Genomic DNA, 18,247 nt, shown 5'->3' on the forward strand with positions numbered 1-18,247 from the left:
AATAATTAATAACAATCATCATAATAATAATAATTAATAACTTACAATAATGGTCCATGACTCATTTTTCTTGCTATATTTGTTCTTTCCATTGCAAATGAATAACTACGTAATCCATATCGACTTGATGATTTATTGTTGTTGTTGTTGTTGTAATTCACATTTTTGGGTATCACCAAAGTGCCTGCCGCCACACTGACTCTTCGTTCTATATTGGGTTGGATTGCCGTTTCAGGAAGGGGTAATAAACTAATAGGGAATTGTCGTTGTTGCAGTAATGGATCATCCGAGTGTAATAATTGAATCAATCCATCCTTAGATTCACTTTGTTTGATACGTATCCATTCATTTCGATTCTTATCCAAACAATCTAAAAAGATTTGTGCTCCTGGTAAAAGATTGGCCAATTGTTCAAAATAAGGTTTGACTACCAAGTCTCCAAAGGTTAAACTAATATCAGGTTGTGTTGATAAATCACGATCCATTCCAGGAGATACTGCTAATCCATGTTGTTTTTCCATATCTCCTTGTCGAAAGAATTCTTGTACAATCAAATCAGACCATTGCTTTGAGATATTCCATGGACGTACTGTATTACTGATATCTGCTGCATGTAATAGAATACATGAGAGTTGTTGACATTGTTGATCAGTCAAGAGTGATTTGTTTGAAGAATAATATTGTGGTGAAATACTTTGGTTCACCTTGTTCAACCATTCAGATGAAACAGTTTCTGATGATGATGATGGTGAAGAAAAGATAGGTAATGGTTTTTGTTGTTGTTGTATTCCAAGTTGAAAGTAATCATCGCCTTCATTTATCATTGATGAATCAGCGTATTCCGAACAATAACGATAAATCATTTCTTCAAGTAGTCCAGCTTGTTCTTGAAGTATATAATGATGAACCATATCCGTATGCATAATTAGAGTTTCAATTTTGCTGATCCAATCTTCTCGATGAGATGATAAATTATTGACCAAGTTCACATGTTTTTTGAGTATAAGAGATCGAGTCATATCAGCTGAGAATGCTTCTAAGACAGAAGTATTGTTATATATCTTTGCGAGATCAGTTTCAAAATTGATTTGATATACATTATTGTAACCAGGCTATAAATAAATATAATAATAATAATAAAAACATATCATTAGTTTCCAAATTAAATAAAAAGTATAAAAAAAAAGGGGGGATATAATAAATAATATAATATATTAACTTACATGACCAATATCGTGGCAAAGAGCAGCAATAAGAAGAGCAGCAATATCCAAGGAAGGTATAAAATGTTTCGCATCCAAATCAGTCAACATATAATAAATCATAAAAACAATATCCACAGCATGATAAAAAGAATGATAAGGAGCATTGAGATAAGCAGCATCCACATCAATAAAAAAGTCCAATAAATCCGAGTGTGTAATATTTAAAATGTCAATACAACCCATTCGCGTAAAAATACCAAGAAGTTGTCCATAAATATCTGTTCTTCCAAGACTTAACACGTTAAAATCAAGTCCAATATTGATTTCCTTGTTATCTAACCATCGTAAAAGTTGCTATATATATATATAATATATTTGTTTAGTTTATATATAATAATAATAATAATATAGAACTTACACGTTCAATAGTAAATAGATCCTCTACTGAAAGTGCATTATGTTTTAAAATAAGCATGACAGATTGAGTAATAAAATGAATAAAAGAAGAGAATGATTGTCAATAAGTAAGTATAAGAAATAAGAAACAAAAAGAAAGAAAAGAAAAGAAATAAGTTTAGGTGTTAAAAAAAAAAATAGAAAAATAGAAAAAAGGAGTAAAGAAAAAAAAAAAAAAAGAAAAAAAGAAAAAAAAAAAATGGGAAAAACTCAAATAGCATGCGTAAAATTGTTGGTCCACTCCAGTCATTCCAAAAGGAGAGAAAATAAAGGCACAGACTTGTTTTTCATATGTAAAGAAAAAGTAGTACAAAAAGGTAAAATAGAAGAAACTATTATATAAGAAGGATTTCAATGCCCGTTATTGTTTTTGTAACAAAAAAAAAAAAAACTATATATCATATATATGTACATATATATATATTATCAATGATTATTAAACGCCCGTTTAAATAACATTCATCATCATTCAATTATTAACATCAATCCTAATTATTATTATTATTATTATTATGAAGGAGATTTTTGTCTTTTTTAATAAAAAAAAAAGTTTAAACTTTTTAGAATGTATTATTATTAAAAAAAGGAAATATTGAAAAAGACGTTCTGGCCTTTTACTGTTCTCTCATTGCTTGTGTTACTATAAAAATTCAATTTCTGTGTTTTTTTTTTTTTTTTTTTTTTTCTCACTCTTTCTTTTCTTTCTTTTTTTTTTTTTTTTTTGTTTTCTCCTAAACAATGGATGAACCTGCTTCTTGTATTGGTTGTGACCTACCTATTGAAGATGGTTCTATTATAGCTTTTGGTGAATCCTTATTTCATTTAAAATGGTTAGTTTATTATTACCCCTTAAAAAAAAAAAGGGACCACTAATACCTTTTTTTTTTTTTTTTTAGCTTTGTATGTACTAAATGCACAAAACCTGTAGATTGTAATGCCAACTTATTATTATTGACAGATGGTAGACCTGTTTGTGAACAATGTTCTTATACTTGTACTGTATGTAAAAAGGTTATTCATGACGAAGCTGTTATGACTGGTAAAAAGAAAAAGAAATATATACTTTATATATATATGTTAAACTTTCTTATATTATAGGTGACGAAGTTTATCATGCTGATTGCTTTCGGTGTACTTCTTGTCATAACACGATCGCTGATCTTGTTTTTACTCAAACTAGCAAAGTAAGTTATCATCGCCTTTTTTTTTATATCTTATAATTAAACTTTCTCTCTTATTTATTATATAGGGCATCTATTGTACTCCATGTTATGACAAAAGACGGGCTGAAAAACATAGACGAAGAGAGAAACGACAGCAGCAACGCTTACAAAACGAAAACACAAACCCTATTCAAGAACCAATACGAACTCGTGGTAGTTCATTGGATACAATCAAACCTCGTGCATCTCAATCTGAAAAGATCACTTCATCAAAACGTATCTCTCGTTTGGACTTTTCTTCTTCTGATTATCCAGCATTGAATCTCTCATTCTTTGAAAATGATTCTGTTGATCTTTTGAATCTGACAAGTTCTCTAGGTGCCAATTTATTACTCGATTCCAAATTCAATCCTTCTCCACCTGGATCACCCTTTATTCCACCAAATGGAAATACACTCATCACTCCTAATCCATCCAATTCTGTTCCTGCTGACACTCTTTCTGATCCATGGCCATCTTCTTCTTCCTCTATCAATCGTGCATCTGATATGTTACGGTCTTCCCTTAGTTTTTTGGATTTCCCAGCTCCACCTGAACGATCAAATAGTTTAGATGACTCAAAGAAATCTCATCAACAACTTGAAGATGAATTGAAACAAGCAAAAAGAAAATTATTCGATATGGAAAAAAACTTCAATATGATCAAGGTATAATAATAATAAAAAAAAAAAGGTAACCCACATCAAATGAACATCTTTTTTTTTTTTTTGTAGGATGCAAGTCAACGTGCTCTAGATGAATTTTCAAATGCCAAAGAAGAATTTGGAAAGGAAATGATATTACGACAACAACATGAAACTACCATTGAACAACTACGAAGACAAATGACTTTATTACATCAAATGCATGTACGACGCGGCGACTTTTTACCTTTGAATCAATCGGAAATCGAAAATGTCGCTCAATTAAGAGTGGAATTAGAACGTTGCTGTAATGATCTTAGGATATTTCGTGATCGTATGGCTAAGGATATTGATAATTTTGTTCAACAAAAACAAGCAGGACTTGTCAGGTATGTAGGAAAAAAAAAAAAAAAAAAAGAAAAAAGAAAAAGAAAAAAAAGAAAAAAAAATAGCGAGTTGATTATGTCATGGACTGATTTTTTTTTTTTTAAAAATTTTGAATTATTAGTGATCCAACATCACATCTGCAGGAACAACAACGGTCCATCTTGTCAGAACTCCGAATACTGAAAAAGGAAAGGGATGCTTTGCGTACAGAAACAAGTGAACTGTCCAAACTGCGAGACGACGTGATTACTGAAATGGTGATGCTCAATACCAAGAATGCAGAATTAACGGAAATGAACAATGACTTATCACGTAGAGTGATCGAACGTGAACGAAATACAGCCGCAATTCTTTCCAATACTGGTGAAATGCAACGACAATCATCCGAACATTCCCCTCAAGACGCCGTGGACATTCAAAAAGTGGCTTCAAGAGATAGTTACAATGGTATCTCGGCTCCAAAATTATTCAAGATCAAAAAAGTCAATGTCTTTGGAAAACTGAATACGAATGGTACACCTGCACGCAAAGATTCTGTGATTTCCCCTCTCAATGGTAGCAGTCCAATCCATCCTTCCTCTGGTGTTTATGATATGTACAACAATGCCAGCACTCTTAGTTTTGCCAATAAACAAGTACAAGATGGTTCTCATGCCTTTATGCCTACAACCTATTACAAATCTACTAAATGTGAAGGATGTCATGATCGTATGAAATGGGGTGTATCTGAACTTCGATGTCAAACTTGTGGTATGGCTGCACATACTCGATGTCTTGGAAGTCTTTCAGCAAGATGTCAAGGAACTGGACTTCAACGACTATCTAATGATGATGGAAAACAAGGTAATTATTTATACAATCTACATATATATATATATGAAATTATATCATTCTCTTTCTCATCATTCTTTATATATTTAAGGACAAACCATGTTTGGAAATGATTTGACTGCCCAAGTGACTTTGGAACAAGGGACTATTCCTATAGTGGTGGAAGCATGTATCAATGCTGTAGAACAACGTGGGATGGATTATGAAGGTATTTATCGTAAATCTGGTGGTGCGGCTCAAATGCGATTGATACAACAAGGCTTTGATCGGGGAGACATTGATTTATCGGATGATGATACTTTCAATGATATCTGTGCTGTGACCAGTGTCTTAAAAACCTACTTTCGTGAACTTCCTGATCCTCTTCTCACCTATGATTTGTATCCCAAATGGATGGAAGTGGTTGGTAAGTCATCATTTTTTTTTTTTTGGATAGATGATTGATTGACATTGATTTTGATTTTAGCTTCACCTGATGGACCTGACAAGACAGAAACTTTTTGTGAACTTTTACTTCAATTACCGAAAACCAACCTTGATACCCTTACAGCACTCATATATCATTTGAATCGGTAAGATCATCATCAAATATGAAATATATCTTATTAATATATTTAATATAGAATTCAACAACATCATCATGAAAATTTGATGACGATCAAGAATCTTGCCATGGTATTCGGACCCACATTATTACGAGATCAAGATGCTTCAAGGGATTTGGTCGATATGGGATTTAAAAATGCAACTATAGAATATTTGATCACTCATGCTTATGATTTGTTTTAGAAAACCTCTTTTTTTTCACCTTCTCAACTCTTATTTTTTTTTATCTTTAGTTTAGTTTTGACTGTGTTGTATACCACCAGTATTATGTATCATATCATCTACACTTCCATGTTATAATCATTCATTTCATATAATAAATAGTTTTCCTTTTTTTTTCCAACTTGATTCAAGTCATATATCTTTTTTTTATTATTATTGTTATTATTATTATTACTATTTCAGTAAACAAATTTTATTGTCTATACTATCAAATATCATAGTTGTAATAAAAAAAAATTACAAAAATACACTATACAAATCAATAACTATTCTAATCCCAAAGTTCGTTTAAATGCTTCCACAGTAGCTTGATCGGCACTATGCTTCAACACATCGTCACTAAGCTTGATGACCCGTTTGCCATTACATTCCTTGATCTTGATGACAATATTCATCGGCTTGCTTCTTTCGGTAGGATGACTAAGTTTGTAATAATCATTGGTGAAGGAAGTACCAATGCCAAAACTAGCCTTGATGCCATACTGTTGACACAGCGTCAATAATTCAATAGCACGGTCAACATCCAGAGCATCGGAAAACACAATCACCTTGGTCAATGGATCAATTCCCAATGATTTGTAATGGTTGACCATCAGAGGAATAAAGTCCTTGGGACTGCCAGAGTCTTGTCGTACACCAATATACTTGGTTGCCAAATCCTTGCCGAAATCCTTCAAAAACACAGGTGTTGTAAACGTATCCGTCAAAGCAATACCAAGAGCTCCACGATATGTTTCGTACCATTTTTCTAATGTTTTTTCATTGGCTTTTTCGATGCCTTCTAATGCTGATATTGCCATAAAGAATTCATGTGCTAAACCAAAAAAAAAAAAAAAAAAAAAAAAAAAGTAAGAAAAAGATCTATTCATCTTTTTTTTTTTTTTTTTTTTTTTTTTTTTTACCAACAGTGCCAATGGGTGTCAAATTATATTTCATAGCTAAATAAACATTACTTGTACCAGATAATGCACCAACAGAATGAGTTTTTGCTTGTTGATAAGCTTGATATTCTTGAGTCAAAGCCGCCATAACAATATCATGAGTCTTGAAATCACGACGACGACGAGTACCAAATTCCGAAAAGACACATCCAGCATTCAATAATCGTTTCGCCTTTTCTACAGCACGTTGATGCTGTCCTTCATAGTTCCAGTCTTGATCCACATAACGAAAGTAAGATTCGGAAATCAAGGCCAATAAAGGAACTTCATATAGAATAGTTTCATGCCATAAACCAGACACTTCCAATTCAAGATCACCAGTAGTTGCATCAAACTGGATCTTGACATGTTCATCAGGTTTATACCGAAAACCACTCAAATAATCCACATAGGTCTCATCAAAGAACGAGAGTTGCGATAAAAAGATTTTTTCCTCCTTGGTCAAACAGAGTTGAGATAAGTCTAAAGTCCAAAGGGACATTACAATTAAAATTTAAAAAAAAATGAGTCATAGTAGATATCAGGATATATATATTCATTACTTTGTATTTGTTGTTGGAGCCAAGCTGCTGCTTCAGCATTAAGATGTAAATCCTTTTCACGGTTGGTGAATTGATATGTCACGCAAGTATCTTTGTAATGTTGTAATACTGCATACTGCATGGTAAATTTGTACAAATCATTATCCAAAAGAGACGCTAATGCTGATGTCATGATGAGTTATGGACAAGAGTATAAGAAAAGAAAAAGAAAAAAAAAGGGAAAGTTGCATTTTTTTTTTTTTTTTTTTTGATAGCAACAAAACCAAAATACAACAACAAGCATATTTAAGTCTCCGCACCTTTTACAAAAAAAAAAAAATGCTGGCTAGTATTTTCTCTTTTCTTCTCTCTTTTTTTCTCATTCATAGATTTATTTTCAACGCAAATATGATATCACAACTAGAAATCAAATGGCATGGAAGAACGTTTCCTGTAGATTTAAAAGAAGAAGAATATGATACATGTACCGTAGGTGAACTCAAGGAAATATGCCACCGGTTTACTGGATTACCTGTAGAAAACATGAAGCTGTTAGCCTATGGAGGTATCTATATGACAAAAAAAAAAAAAAAAGTGGGAATAGAGATATTATCATTATAACTCACACTTTTACTCTTCTTCTTCTCTTATATATATATATATATACCTGATCCTCTTCTTTTTTTTTTTTTTTTTGTTTAGCTGTGATGAAGGACGATGAATTACCACTTTCACGATATGGAGTACGACCTAGTACCAAACTTCGTTTGATGGGGAGTAGCAAGGTAATATATATATATGTATGTATGTATGTATAAATAGATTTGATAATGATTTATTATTATTATTATTGTCGATAGCCACATGTGGATATAACAACAAACACAAAAAGCTCACTTATTGGAGAACAAGAAGCAATGAAGAAACTGCAACGGATACAAGATAAGCTCGACAATACCTTTGTACCTGAAATCAATGAATATGAACAACATATCAAATCATACAAGCTTACAAAGGATGGAGACAGTCAAGAAAAACTGATTCAAAAAGGATTATATTTTGCTGAAATGTTGATGCAACTCTTATTTGAATTCGATGGTGTCCAGTGTAGTTTTGATCAAGCTCGACATCAACGCAAAGAAGGTGTCAAGATGGCTCAAGAACTATTGGATAAAGTGGATCGACTTAAAAATTCAATCATTGCCCATAGTATCTAGTCATGAATATGTATATATATAGATAAATAAATAGGATCAATAGTTGTTTGTTATATAGATATCATTATTATTAAATCAATGAATAAAATAAAAATAAAATTTCCTTTTTATTGAAATAAAATAAAATCAGTGGATGGAAGTTCAGGGGTCAATGAAGGTGAGTGAGATGGAGAAGTAAGAGAAACTGGAGAGTCTAAAGAATGAAAAGTACTATCTATTTCCATAAAGATATCGTCATCATCCAATACACCATCCAATACAGAAGGTTCTTCATTGTCCCAAAGACTAGCAGGATCGCCAACAGGACCAAAGAGACTGCAGCTCCTCAAAGTATCCAAATTAGTAGTAGTAGCAGTAGTTAAAGAGTTGTCCAGAATAAAAGAATTGTCATGATGATAAAAGCCTTGTAGAGGTGTCGGTGGAGGTGTATCAGGTGTGATTACTTTGGTTTTCGACGCTGGCCCTTGATAAAATACGACGGCTTTTGTTGATGATATCCAGTGACTGCGTTGTTCAATGAGGATGAACCAGGTTCTTGAGTCTTGTTGTTGTTGTTTTGTTGTTTGTTCAAATACATAATGATAAAAGATTGTATTAAAGATAAATGACTTTTGTATAAAGATGATGATGAAAAAAAAAAGAAAAATAAATAAAAAAAAGAGAAAGAAAAGAAAAAAGAAAAATCAAAAAAAAATTGAGACTCAAAAAAAGAAAAAAAATTTTAAAAAGAGGGGGGGTCAACGGCTCATTGCGCCGAAATTAACCTACTTTGGGAAATGACTGACAAAAAATATTCCCATCTCACAACTATCTTCGTCCATTTGGATTCATGCTTTTTTTTTTTCTGCTCAGCCCTTCTGATCATACTCAAAAAAAAAAAAAAAAAAAAAAAATTAAATAATGCATCTAATATATTGATAAAAAAAAAACATGTCTTTTTATTGAATAAAAACAGAAAAAAAAAAAAGTTAAACTAAATGATATCTATTTGTTGAGAACAATACCGTCAAACTATATCATCAATTAAAAAAAAAAATGATATATGTTAGTTTTTCTAAATTATTTTATATAAAAAAAAAAATACTTACGCGAGACTTGAACCATTCAATGGATTCAGACTTCTTGATCTTATGGTTAACACCAACGGAAGCTTGAGCACGCTTACGACGAGCAACACGGAAACCAGGACGACCCATGACAACATAATAATCCATACCATAAATACCAATAGAAGGATCATACTTGATACCCAAATCGATATGTTCATCAATACCGAAACCAAAGTTACCAGTAGCAGAGAAGTTACGGTCGCGTAATTCGTATTCCTTAACCTTCAAACCACGTTCCAAAATTTCTTCAGCCTTAGGACCACGAACAGTAACGTGAACAGAGATCTTTTCGTTACGACGGATACCAAAAGTACGCACAGTGTAGCGAGCCTTGGAGTACACAGGAGTTTGACCAGTCAATTGTTCGAGCACCTTGGCAGCACGGGTCAAACGATCACCAGATTCACCAACTGAAATGTTGAGAACAAGCTTTTCGATGTTGAGGGCCTTCATAGGATTGGCCTTGACCTTTTGTTCTTCGGCGCTCTATAACATGTATTCAAAAAGTAAAAAAAAAAAAAAAAGTCAAATGAATACAATAATATATTTATTATATATATACATGCCCAGTCTATAATGATATTCCATCCCTTTTTTTTTTATTATCCTAATGAATTTCCCCCCTCATTCAGAATAGAATGACAAAAGTGGAATGGAGATGTATCTCTATCCCACCCAATCATTCATTCGTTCATTCATTCATCCATCCATCCATCCATCCATTATCATCCATATATATTTATATATATCCATTTGCATTCATCCGTCCATACTATCCTTGTTCTTTTTTTTTTTTTTTCGTTGCGTACCATTATATGACGATATCGAAGCTGAAAAGAGAAAGAACGAAATCTGATACCCCGCTCTTCCCTTTTTTTTTCTTCTTTGTGAGTGTATGCGGCTCGAAAAAGGAAGTACCTTAAGCTGAGACTGAAATCCGCTACAGCGAAGAATAATACATGATTCCAGTTCTTTCAATCTATAGTAACAAAAAAAAAAAAAAAAAAAAAGAACTACTACAACTATTAGTGAACTATGTATTTACGGACAAATAAGAGAAACCCATCTTTACTAACTATTGTTAGTAATATACACATCTTCAATCAATATCAGTAAAATCGCCATCCACCACAGCTTCACAATCTCTATCTGTCTATCATCATCATCATCCATCATCATCATCATTTCCATCATCATCATCATTTCCATCATCATCATCATTTCCATCATCATCATCATTTCCATCATCATCATCATTTCCATCATCATCATCATTTCCATCATCATCATCATTTCCATCATCATCATCATTTCCATCATCATCATCCATCGTCATCATCGTCATCCATCATCATCATCATCATCATCTCGACAAATGTTTGTTCATACGTGCAGCTACAGTATTTTTGCTCTGTCTTTGTTACTGAACTTTGACCATTATTCGGTTTGATCATTGTTCGGTTCCATTTTTCCATAAGTACGATCCTTTATTCATATCATCAAATCATGTTAACTAAAACTAGCTAATATCTACTATTCATCTTTGTCTATCGAAACCAACGGATAAACTGTTCATAACTATGTAAAGGAAAAAAAAAATTCAGATCATAAAAGAAGTGCTGATACACTATAAAAAAAATGTGAGACTTGATTTGATTTTCTTTTTGTTAAACTTTCATTCCTATTGAGATTTATTTTCGTTTTTGCTATAGATAAAGACGAGAGAAAAAAAAGCTTGCGTTAGAAAAGGATAAGTAAGTGTCCAAGTAACTGATGGTTCATTGCAAACGATATTTAAAAGAAAGAAAAGAAGAAAAATCAATAAACTCATGCCGTCGGAAACGGCTTTTGTAAATAAATGCGTTTTTCATTGGCTCATTTTGGTTGCCTAATTGAGCAAAAAAAAAAGGTGTCAACAGCATCAAATAGATGACATGTTTGTATACTGTATCAAAGCAATCCAAGTTTTTTTTTTCTTAAAAAAAAAAGATACAGTTGAATGATTTTATTGGATAGTATACGTGATCATTCAAAAAATGAGAACATTTTCAGAGAATAGATCCCTTCACAACAAAAAGATATTCAAATCAGGATGAAGCAAAAATAATATAAAAGAGTACCATTTAAGAAATGGGAAATGGGTGATGTGATTTTCTTGTAATGGTAAACAATAAACGATGATCGATTGCTATAACAATTCATACTGTTTAGTGATTCGAGTTACGAAATATTAATCATTGATAAGGATATTGGAGATGACGAAGGCAATGATGATTTTGATAGAAAAATCATGAATGTTCTTTATTAAAATAGAATACGACAAAAACTATGTAGAATGTAACTAATAAGACAAATATTAATTACCAATAAAAAGTATATAACAGGTTGTGGCAGAGAAGCCAATCAGAAGAGATCATCCAAAAGATATTCGAATAATTGATTTGCCTTTGTTGTTCAATCATATATATATATATACCCTGTTCTAAACCCTTTTATCCGTATAGTTTGCTCTTCCTCTAATCGCTACTTCCATTTATATTACCCAACCATCCGATTGCTATCATTGTCCACATTTCAAATTTGATTCAGTCGTACATTCTTCCATTCAGGTGACCCAGCTGTAAATCTATATTCGATTTTATTATCCATCTACTCGATTGATTTTATCGTATCGACTTCTAGTTCTATTCCATCACGTAAATCAATATATATATATAAACAAAAGATCACCGATATAGATTAGTCCAGAGTGGGAGAGTAAAAAAAAAAAAATAAAATAAAAGTAAAAGGTGAAGTAATAACTTACCAAAAAAAAAAAAAAGATAATATGATATCATGCCGTTTCATTATGAATCTTGAGTTACCACCAGCTAAGAGAGGAAGAATAACCAACCAAAAGAAATCTATGAAAACTTGTATTTTAACATAATCATCTTGCATTTGCTATCGAGTGACATCCTATCGTACTTACTAAAACGAACCATACAGCAGAAACAAATACGATACTTTGGCCTTATCATTCTTTTAATATTAGGAGGGATCTTGAAAGAAGAAGAAAAACATTGTAAACAAAAAAAAAAAAAAAAGAACATTAGTATCGTCGTTCAATTCATCAGTTTGATTTCTCTTGTTATCACTTACCATACTGGGCTCTTGAAGTTGGATACTTTGATGATGCTTTGGTGATAATAGTTGATTGATTATGGAGTCGATTGATGACAAAGTTTACTGATGATAATGATGGTGAAGTGATTATAGGTGATATTGGATCACAACGCTGGATAATATAAAGAATAAAAGAAGAAGAAGAGGGTTAGTTCAAAGTAAATATGATCGCCTTTTATCAATTCATTATTTTGACTGTATTGAGCATTCGTTTTCATACTTCCTTGCCATCCTTCTCCATAATCACACAATATTTTCAACTTTATTATTTTCTGCCTTTGTAAATTCGTCTAACATTGTCGAAGATAAAACAATATATTGGAAAGAAAAAGTGAAGATTGCAATAAATTAGATCATATTATTTCGCGTTTTCCTATTATTCCATCTTTGGTCCAGTATTATCATAGATGTTTCCTTTTTTTCTTTTTCGTATTTTACCAAGTTAGTATAAATTCAATTACCTGCCAAGTGGATTTTCTGTATTGCATTTTTTTTCTTTTTTTTTTTTTTTTATAAGAAAAAGAAGAAGAAGAAGAAAAAAAAAAAAAAAAAAAGAAAAAAAAAGTGTCCCTTTTTCCACACAATCATCTCGGCCCATCTAAAATACCCATCCAATCAAAGCAAAGCGGTAATTCAAACCGATTATTCCTGCAAGGATGAAAAAAAAAAAAAAACGACCCATAGAAACCAAAGATTATTTTCTTTTCTTATCAACCCTAACAGATCATCACAAACTAACTACATCATAAAAAAGAAAATAAATAAAAAAAAAAAAGAATAACATGCGTAAAAGAGGGATCAGCCGGGATTTGAACCCGGGGTCTCGTTCACCCGAAAAACGCGTGTTACCAGCTTCACCACTGATCCCAAAAATTTGTTGTTTATGAGACACCATCTTCATAAAGTGAATCGTCGGTGTTTAAACACAAAACCCTCCTTTTTCTCTTGATTGGCTTAATTAACTATACTTTGGACCTATAGATGAAACGAGTGTAAAAAAAAGATATATCGTTAGGTGATATTTGAATGAAGTGATGATTAGTATTTGTAGAGATATATCACTTTCTTTATAGATTTTGAGTTGTAAATTTGACGGTCCGATCGGTCCGTATTTAACCGATAAGATGATGATCTAGTATAGATAGAAATTAAATGAGAACAGGTGCTCTCTTAATAAATAAAAGGGACAGTAGCCAACAATAAAGAATTACCAAAAAAAAAAAAAAAAAAAAAAAAAAAAGAGGATGTTTTTATTTTTGTATTCGTATAAAATAGTAAAAAAAAAAAAAAGTATCAGTAAGAATAAGAAAGGAAAAAGTATTGATGTCGTATCAGCGTATTCCGTACCTATAATATAAGTGTATAATAAAAAATAAAAAGAATGCATTCATACATACGTAATACATCGTGTAGATGGAAATGACCCCGTTGACATGTAATAAAAATAGTTGTAATAAAATAAAAACTTTATTGAATAAAAAATGTGTAAAGTAACGACTACACTAATGTATATAATAAAACCATAAAAAAAAAAGTCAATGGAAAAGAAAAGAAAAGAAAAATGAAAAAATAAAAAATAAAAAATAAAAAAGGGGACTTCGAAATTTATTCTGCTCTTAACCTAAATTCACCCCTGAGTAAAGAACTCTAATTTAATGAATGAAGAATGTCGATACGTTTACCATATAATAATCATCAAAGGAATTAATTATGAATATCGTTCAATAGTAATCAGATATACCAACAAAGAGCATACATGGTATTTAATACATATGATGATTACATGATGATTATAATTTTATCTTAAAAACAGATATAAAAGAGACATAAATTTTTCAAGTGTAGATACAATAATCAACTTTATCTTTTTTATTTTAAATAAAAACTAAGAAGAATCTCACTGACTTATCATTAGTCTTATACTTTTTATTTTACTTTATTTTATCTACACACAATTCAACAATTGATAATAAAAGTAGCATAGAATAAAAAAAAAAAAAAAAAAAAAAAAAAAAAAAAAAAAAAGAGGGAAAGAAAAGGCAAATGATTAAAAAAAAAAAATGGGAGATGGTTTGCATTTTTTATTTTATTTATTTGCGTGACAGGGAAATCATACAGTATGTAAAGACTAAAGGGATATGATATATAAATAAACAAGTAAAAATCAAATATGAATGGATAGATACTATAAACAAATAATACTATAAAATGATAATAAATAATAGCTAGTAATCTTCGCTGTAACCAATTCTTGTGAGTTTATCGCAACTTTGAGTGGGCCAACTAAGAGCTTCTTGATATCGTTTTTCATCCCTTCCAATACCAAATACACCACTAGCTGATCTAATTTTTGCTGATCGTTCCTTGCGTTCTGCTTGACAAGAGTGTTGTAATCCACGTACCCAATCCATCGTCACTTGTTGTTCGACACGTGAAAGTTTGTACTTGTTTTGTTCAGTGGAGCGAAAAGTTTTTGGGTTGACATAATAAGGAATGTTGTGAGTTTCTGTGATGCGTGGTTGAGAGTAAATGGATGTTGGTTGAAAAGAGAACATTGGAGTATTGTCTGTCATCAATCCAGAAATGACAGAGTAACCAAATAAGATAAGTAATGGTAACAATTGTAACAGAATAGCCCATCGAGAATGACTGCCTTCACCTTGTCTTTGTTGCTGTGCTTGTGGAGGGGCGCGACGTCCAGCACCGGCTCCAGTATGGAATGTATGTGTTCTAAATCCAGGTCCTACAAAAGTGGCACTGCTGAATCCAGGAAATCCACCATTGAATCCACCACCCATCATACCACTACCACCACCACCACCAAAGAACATGTTGAATAGATCTTCAGGAGATATATCTTCGCCACCAAAGCCAGGATGTTGATATGATCGGAATCCACTAAAACCTGCTGCACCTGCATTTCCACGTTGTTCTGGATCCCCACCACCAGCATCATGAATAACACGTTTTTGTGGATCAGATAGTACTGTAAATGCCTTTGAGATCACTATAAACATGAGTGTATAAGAGAATAATCATTTTTAGTGAATTCTTTTTTTTTTTTTGATTGTTACAACCCAAGACTTACGTTTAAAAGCTTCATCAGCACCTGGAGCACTATTTTTATCAGGATGGAATTGTAAAGCGAGCTAATGATTATAAAAAAAAAAAAAAAAAAAGAAAAAGAAAAAGAAAAAGAAGACTGAGTATTCAAAGGCCCACTTTTTATTTTCAAACAAGAGCAACTTTTTTTTTTAATTTTATTTTACCTTTCGATATGATTTTTTGATTTCCACTTCAGTACATTTTTTATCCAATGATAATACTTTGTAATAATCAGTACCACATGCCAGGATAGCTTTGACAGCCTTGATCTGTTCAGGAGTATATTTCTTTTCATTGTTTGCAGAAGTATCATTTGTTGTTGTTGTTTTGGTTGTTTGTGAATTAGAAGAGGATTTACCGTTTGGATGTTCTGCCAAAGCCTTTTCTGCTTTTTCCAAGAAACGAGTAGCATCATCAGTAGGGAAGAGGGAAAGTGACTTTTTGGTAAGTTTCACTGCAGAAGAAAAGTTTCCATTTCCAAAGTGGTTTTTCGCAATCAATAGACATCGGTTGGCTTCATCTTTGTTGGTAGCTGACATTGTGTATGAAAACCAGTCGAGATGATGGGAAAAGGATAATCAATGAAAATATGAGGGAAAAGAAGGAAGGGGGAATAAGGTACGGAAGTAAGAGAGAGAAAGAAAGAAAAAAAAAAAAAAAAAAAAAAAAAGAAAGAAAGAAAGAAAGAAAAAAAATAAAGGAAGTGGAAAAGGGTAACTTTCGGCCCTTTTTCAAATTCTTGATTTTTATTGGTCATACACAGTCTCCGATGTATCAACAATCAAATATCATCGAAGAAAAAAAAAAAACATAAAAAGCTTATATGTATTTCATGTTTTTTTTTATTTATTTACATAAACTAATAATCTAAGTGAGAAATAAGGGGATTGTTTTGCAAGATCAAAGAAAGAAAAAAAAAAGTAATAGTAAAATGTGATAAAAAAAAAAAAAAGATAATGAAAATAATGAGACTTCAAATAATGCTAAAATAAAACAAATAAAATGGGGATTCTATACTAAGAATTTTTATTTCTACTTGTTTCGGACGTATCGACCAACAACCACAGCATGATCTCTTTCATAAGGTTCCAAAGTCAATTGTTCTTGAGGCTTGACACGTTCTTCTTGAAGTTTCTTGACTTCACGAGCAAACACAGTAGCAGCATCCACAGTTGAATCGATACAAGAAGCCTTAATAGAGATAACAATATGACCATTGTTCTTCAAGAAGTGATGAGCATTGAGAGCTATATAAAAAAATAAATATATTAATGAATATTCCTTCTCAAAACATCAATAGTTGATGAAAACTTACTGATAATACGAGCTTGATCAGGTTGGGCAACATCAGCAAAGATAACATCCACCATAGGAACAAGCATACGATATTTGTGAGGGTGACGAGCATCTTCAATAATAGGTACAACATTAGTACGTTTCTTGGCCATATTGATCAAATCACGACCGGAACGATGAGAGAATTCAACACCATAAACAGCACCAGTAGGACCAACCACATCAGCAACATGGGAGACGGAAGTACCGGAAGCAGCACCCAAATATAAAACCTTCTTTCCAGGAGCAATATGTAAATGATCAATACCACCCAAAACAGCAGCAGCAATCTTGGAACGGAAAGGATTCCATACACGATATTCAATCTTGGTGTTTTCAGGACCATCCACAGAAATACGTTTTTCACCATATACAGATTCACCAGGAACCAAGTTCTTGGTTACCAACAAATCTTCCTTTCCGCGGGCAATGAAGATACCTTCATGACGATGAGGTTCGATGATAACTTTGGATCCACCAGCAGCACCTCCACGAGCGCCTCCACGGCCACCACGAGCACCACCGCGACCTCCACGGGCACCACCACGGCCGCCTATTCATATACATAAAAATAAAAAAAAAAATAAAAATAAAAATAAATAAATCTATATGTCCATCTTTTTTTTTTCTTATTCTTTTATTATATTACCACGAGCACCACCTCGGCCACCACGATCACCGCCGAAACCACCTCGACCGCCACCTAAATCAATAATATATAGATATATATAAAAAAAGAAGTGAAAAGATTTGGTTATTGAGTTTATCTACGTTATTGAGTTTATATTTGTTATACGATATATATATCCGAGTTACTTACCACGGCCACCTCGGCTACCACCACGACCACCACGATCGCCACCGAATCCACCTCTGCCGCCGCCTAATTAAATCATAAAAAAAAAAAAAAAAAAAAAAAAAAGGTATGATCAATAAAAGTCGACTTTGTGTTTATCAATGTTGTTACATTACCTCGTCCACCTAAAGAAAAAGAGTAAAAAAAAAAAAAAAAGAAAGAAAGAAAGAATATAGATTAGTGATGGTTTTGTTTGATATCTTTGTTTCAATGGTAGCAAGTATGAAAAGATCGATGATACAATGTCAACAAAAGAAAAAGATATTTGCTTTCCATTAGTTTGATATTAGACATACCACGGCCGCCACCACGAGAAGCACCACCACGTCCACCACGTCCTTCAAAAGCCATCGTTTATGTATATAAAAAGAAAAAAGGAAAAAAGAAAAAGGGGGATTGGAGGAAATAAAAAAAAAAAAAAAGGTAAAGCAAGAAGAAGAAAGGG

At 32.2% G+C, this 18,247-nt stretch overlaps 7 protein-coding genes and 1 non-coding gene across 8 annotated transcripts; 2 read left to right on the forward strand and 6 right to left on the reverse strand.

Annotated features, from left to right (window-relative positions):
- Positions 1-41: 41 nt before the first annotated feature.
- Positions 42-1,680, reverse strand: BX664DRAFT_265002 (uncharacterized protein; the record flags this gene model as incomplete). The annotated part of the gene is made up of 3 exons (XM_051540843.1): positions 42-1,112; positions 1,224-1,559; positions 1,624-1,680. 3 exons carry the CDS (start codon positions 1,678-1,680, stop codon positions 42-44), a joined length of 1,464 nt encoding a protein of 487 aa, XP_051398654.1.
- Positions 1,681-2,389: 709 nt separating this feature from the next.
- Positions 2,390-5,684, forward strand: BX664DRAFT_281536 (uncharacterized protein). The gene is made up of 9 exons (XM_051541528.1): positions 2,390-2,491; positions 2,558-2,700; positions 2,760-2,845; positions 2,911-3,531; positions 3,598-3,896; positions 4,016-4,737; positions 4,817-5,131; positions 5,192-5,297; positions 5,349-5,684. The coding sequence occupies exons 1-9, from the start codon at positions 2,400-2,402 to the stop codon at positions 5,512-5,514; spliced, it is 2,550 nt and encodes an 849-aa protein (XP_051398655.1). The 5' UTR covers positions 2,390-2,399; the 3' UTR covers positions 5,515-5,684.
- Positions 5,685-5,716: 32 nt separating this feature from the next.
- Positions 5,717-7,253, reverse strand: BX664DRAFT_359563 (nicotinate phosphoribosyltransferase). The gene is made up of 3 exons (XM_051548096.1): positions 7,037-7,253; positions 6,456-6,956; positions 5,717-6,367 (listed from the first exon to the last, which is right to left on the reverse strand). The coding sequence occupies exons 1-3, from the start codon at positions 7,206-7,208 to the stop codon at positions 5,820-5,822; spliced, it is 1,221 nt and encodes a 406-aa protein (XP_051398656.1). The 5' UTR covers positions 7,209-7,253; the 3' UTR covers positions 5,717-5,819.
- Positions 7,254-7,389: 136 nt separating this feature from the next.
- On the forward strand, positions 7,390-8,368 carry BX664DRAFT_298285 (uncharacterized protein). Its single transcript, XM_051542267.1, has 3 exons — positions 7,390-7,580; positions 7,718-7,800; positions 7,876-8,368. Exons 1-3 carry the CDS (start codon positions 7,424-7,426, stop codon positions 8,230-8,232), a joined length of 597 nt encoding a protein of 198 aa, XP_051398657.1. The 5' UTR covers positions 7,390-7,423; the 3' UTR covers positions 8,233-8,368.
- Positions 8,369-9,148: 780 nt separating this feature from the next.
- On the reverse strand, positions 9,149-10,407 carry BX664DRAFT_359566 (60S ribosomal protein L11; the record flags this gene model as incomplete). The annotated part of the gene is made up of 4 exons (XM_051548097.1): positions 9,149-9,243; positions 9,321-9,827; positions 10,260-10,320; positions 10,391-10,407. 4 exons carry the CDS (start codon positions 10,405-10,407, stop codon positions 9,217-9,219), a joined length of 612 nt encoding a protein of 203 aa, XP_051398658.1. The 3' UTR covers positions 9,149-9,216.
- A 2,893-nt stretch (positions 10,408-13,300) lies between these two features.
- BX664DRAFT_t92 lies at positions 13,301-13,373 on the reverse strand. Its single transcript has one exon. It is a non-coding gene; the product is annotated as a tRNA-Pro (tRNA).
- A 1,376-nt stretch (positions 13,374-14,749) lies between these two features.
- Positions 14,750-15,919, reverse strand: BX664DRAFT_240045 (DnaJ domain-containing protein; the record flags this gene model as incomplete). The annotated part of the gene is made up of 3 exons (XM_051540216.1): positions 14,750-15,513; positions 15,595-15,655; positions 15,776-15,919. Coding segments are annotated over 3 exons (969 nt in total), but the record flags the coding sequence as incomplete, so codon positions are not given.
- A 612-nt stretch (positions 15,920-16,531) lies between these two features.
- BX664DRAFT_281549 (Fibrillarin) lies at positions 16,532-18,222 on the reverse strand. Its single transcript, XM_051541529.1, has 3 exons — positions 18,097-18,222; positions 16,927-17,500; positions 16,532-16,858 (listed from the first exon to the last, which is right to left on the reverse strand). The coding sequence occupies exons 1-3, from the start codon at positions 18,151-18,153 to the stop codon at positions 16,644-16,646; spliced, it is 846 nt and encodes a 281-aa protein (XP_051398660.1). The 5' UTR covers positions 18,154-18,222; the 3' UTR covers positions 16,532-16,643.
- Between the last annotated feature and the right edge of the window lie 25 nt (positions 18,223-18,247).

The sequence above is a fragment of the Halteromyces radiatus genome (genome assembly GCF_025201355.1).
Source record: "Halteromyces radiatus strain CBS 162.75 chromosome Unknown BX664scaffold_5, whole genome shotgun sequence".
Lineage (NCBI taxonomy): Eukaryota > Fungi > Mucoromycota > Mucoromycetes > Mucorales > Cunninghamellaceae > Halteromyces > Halteromyces radiatus.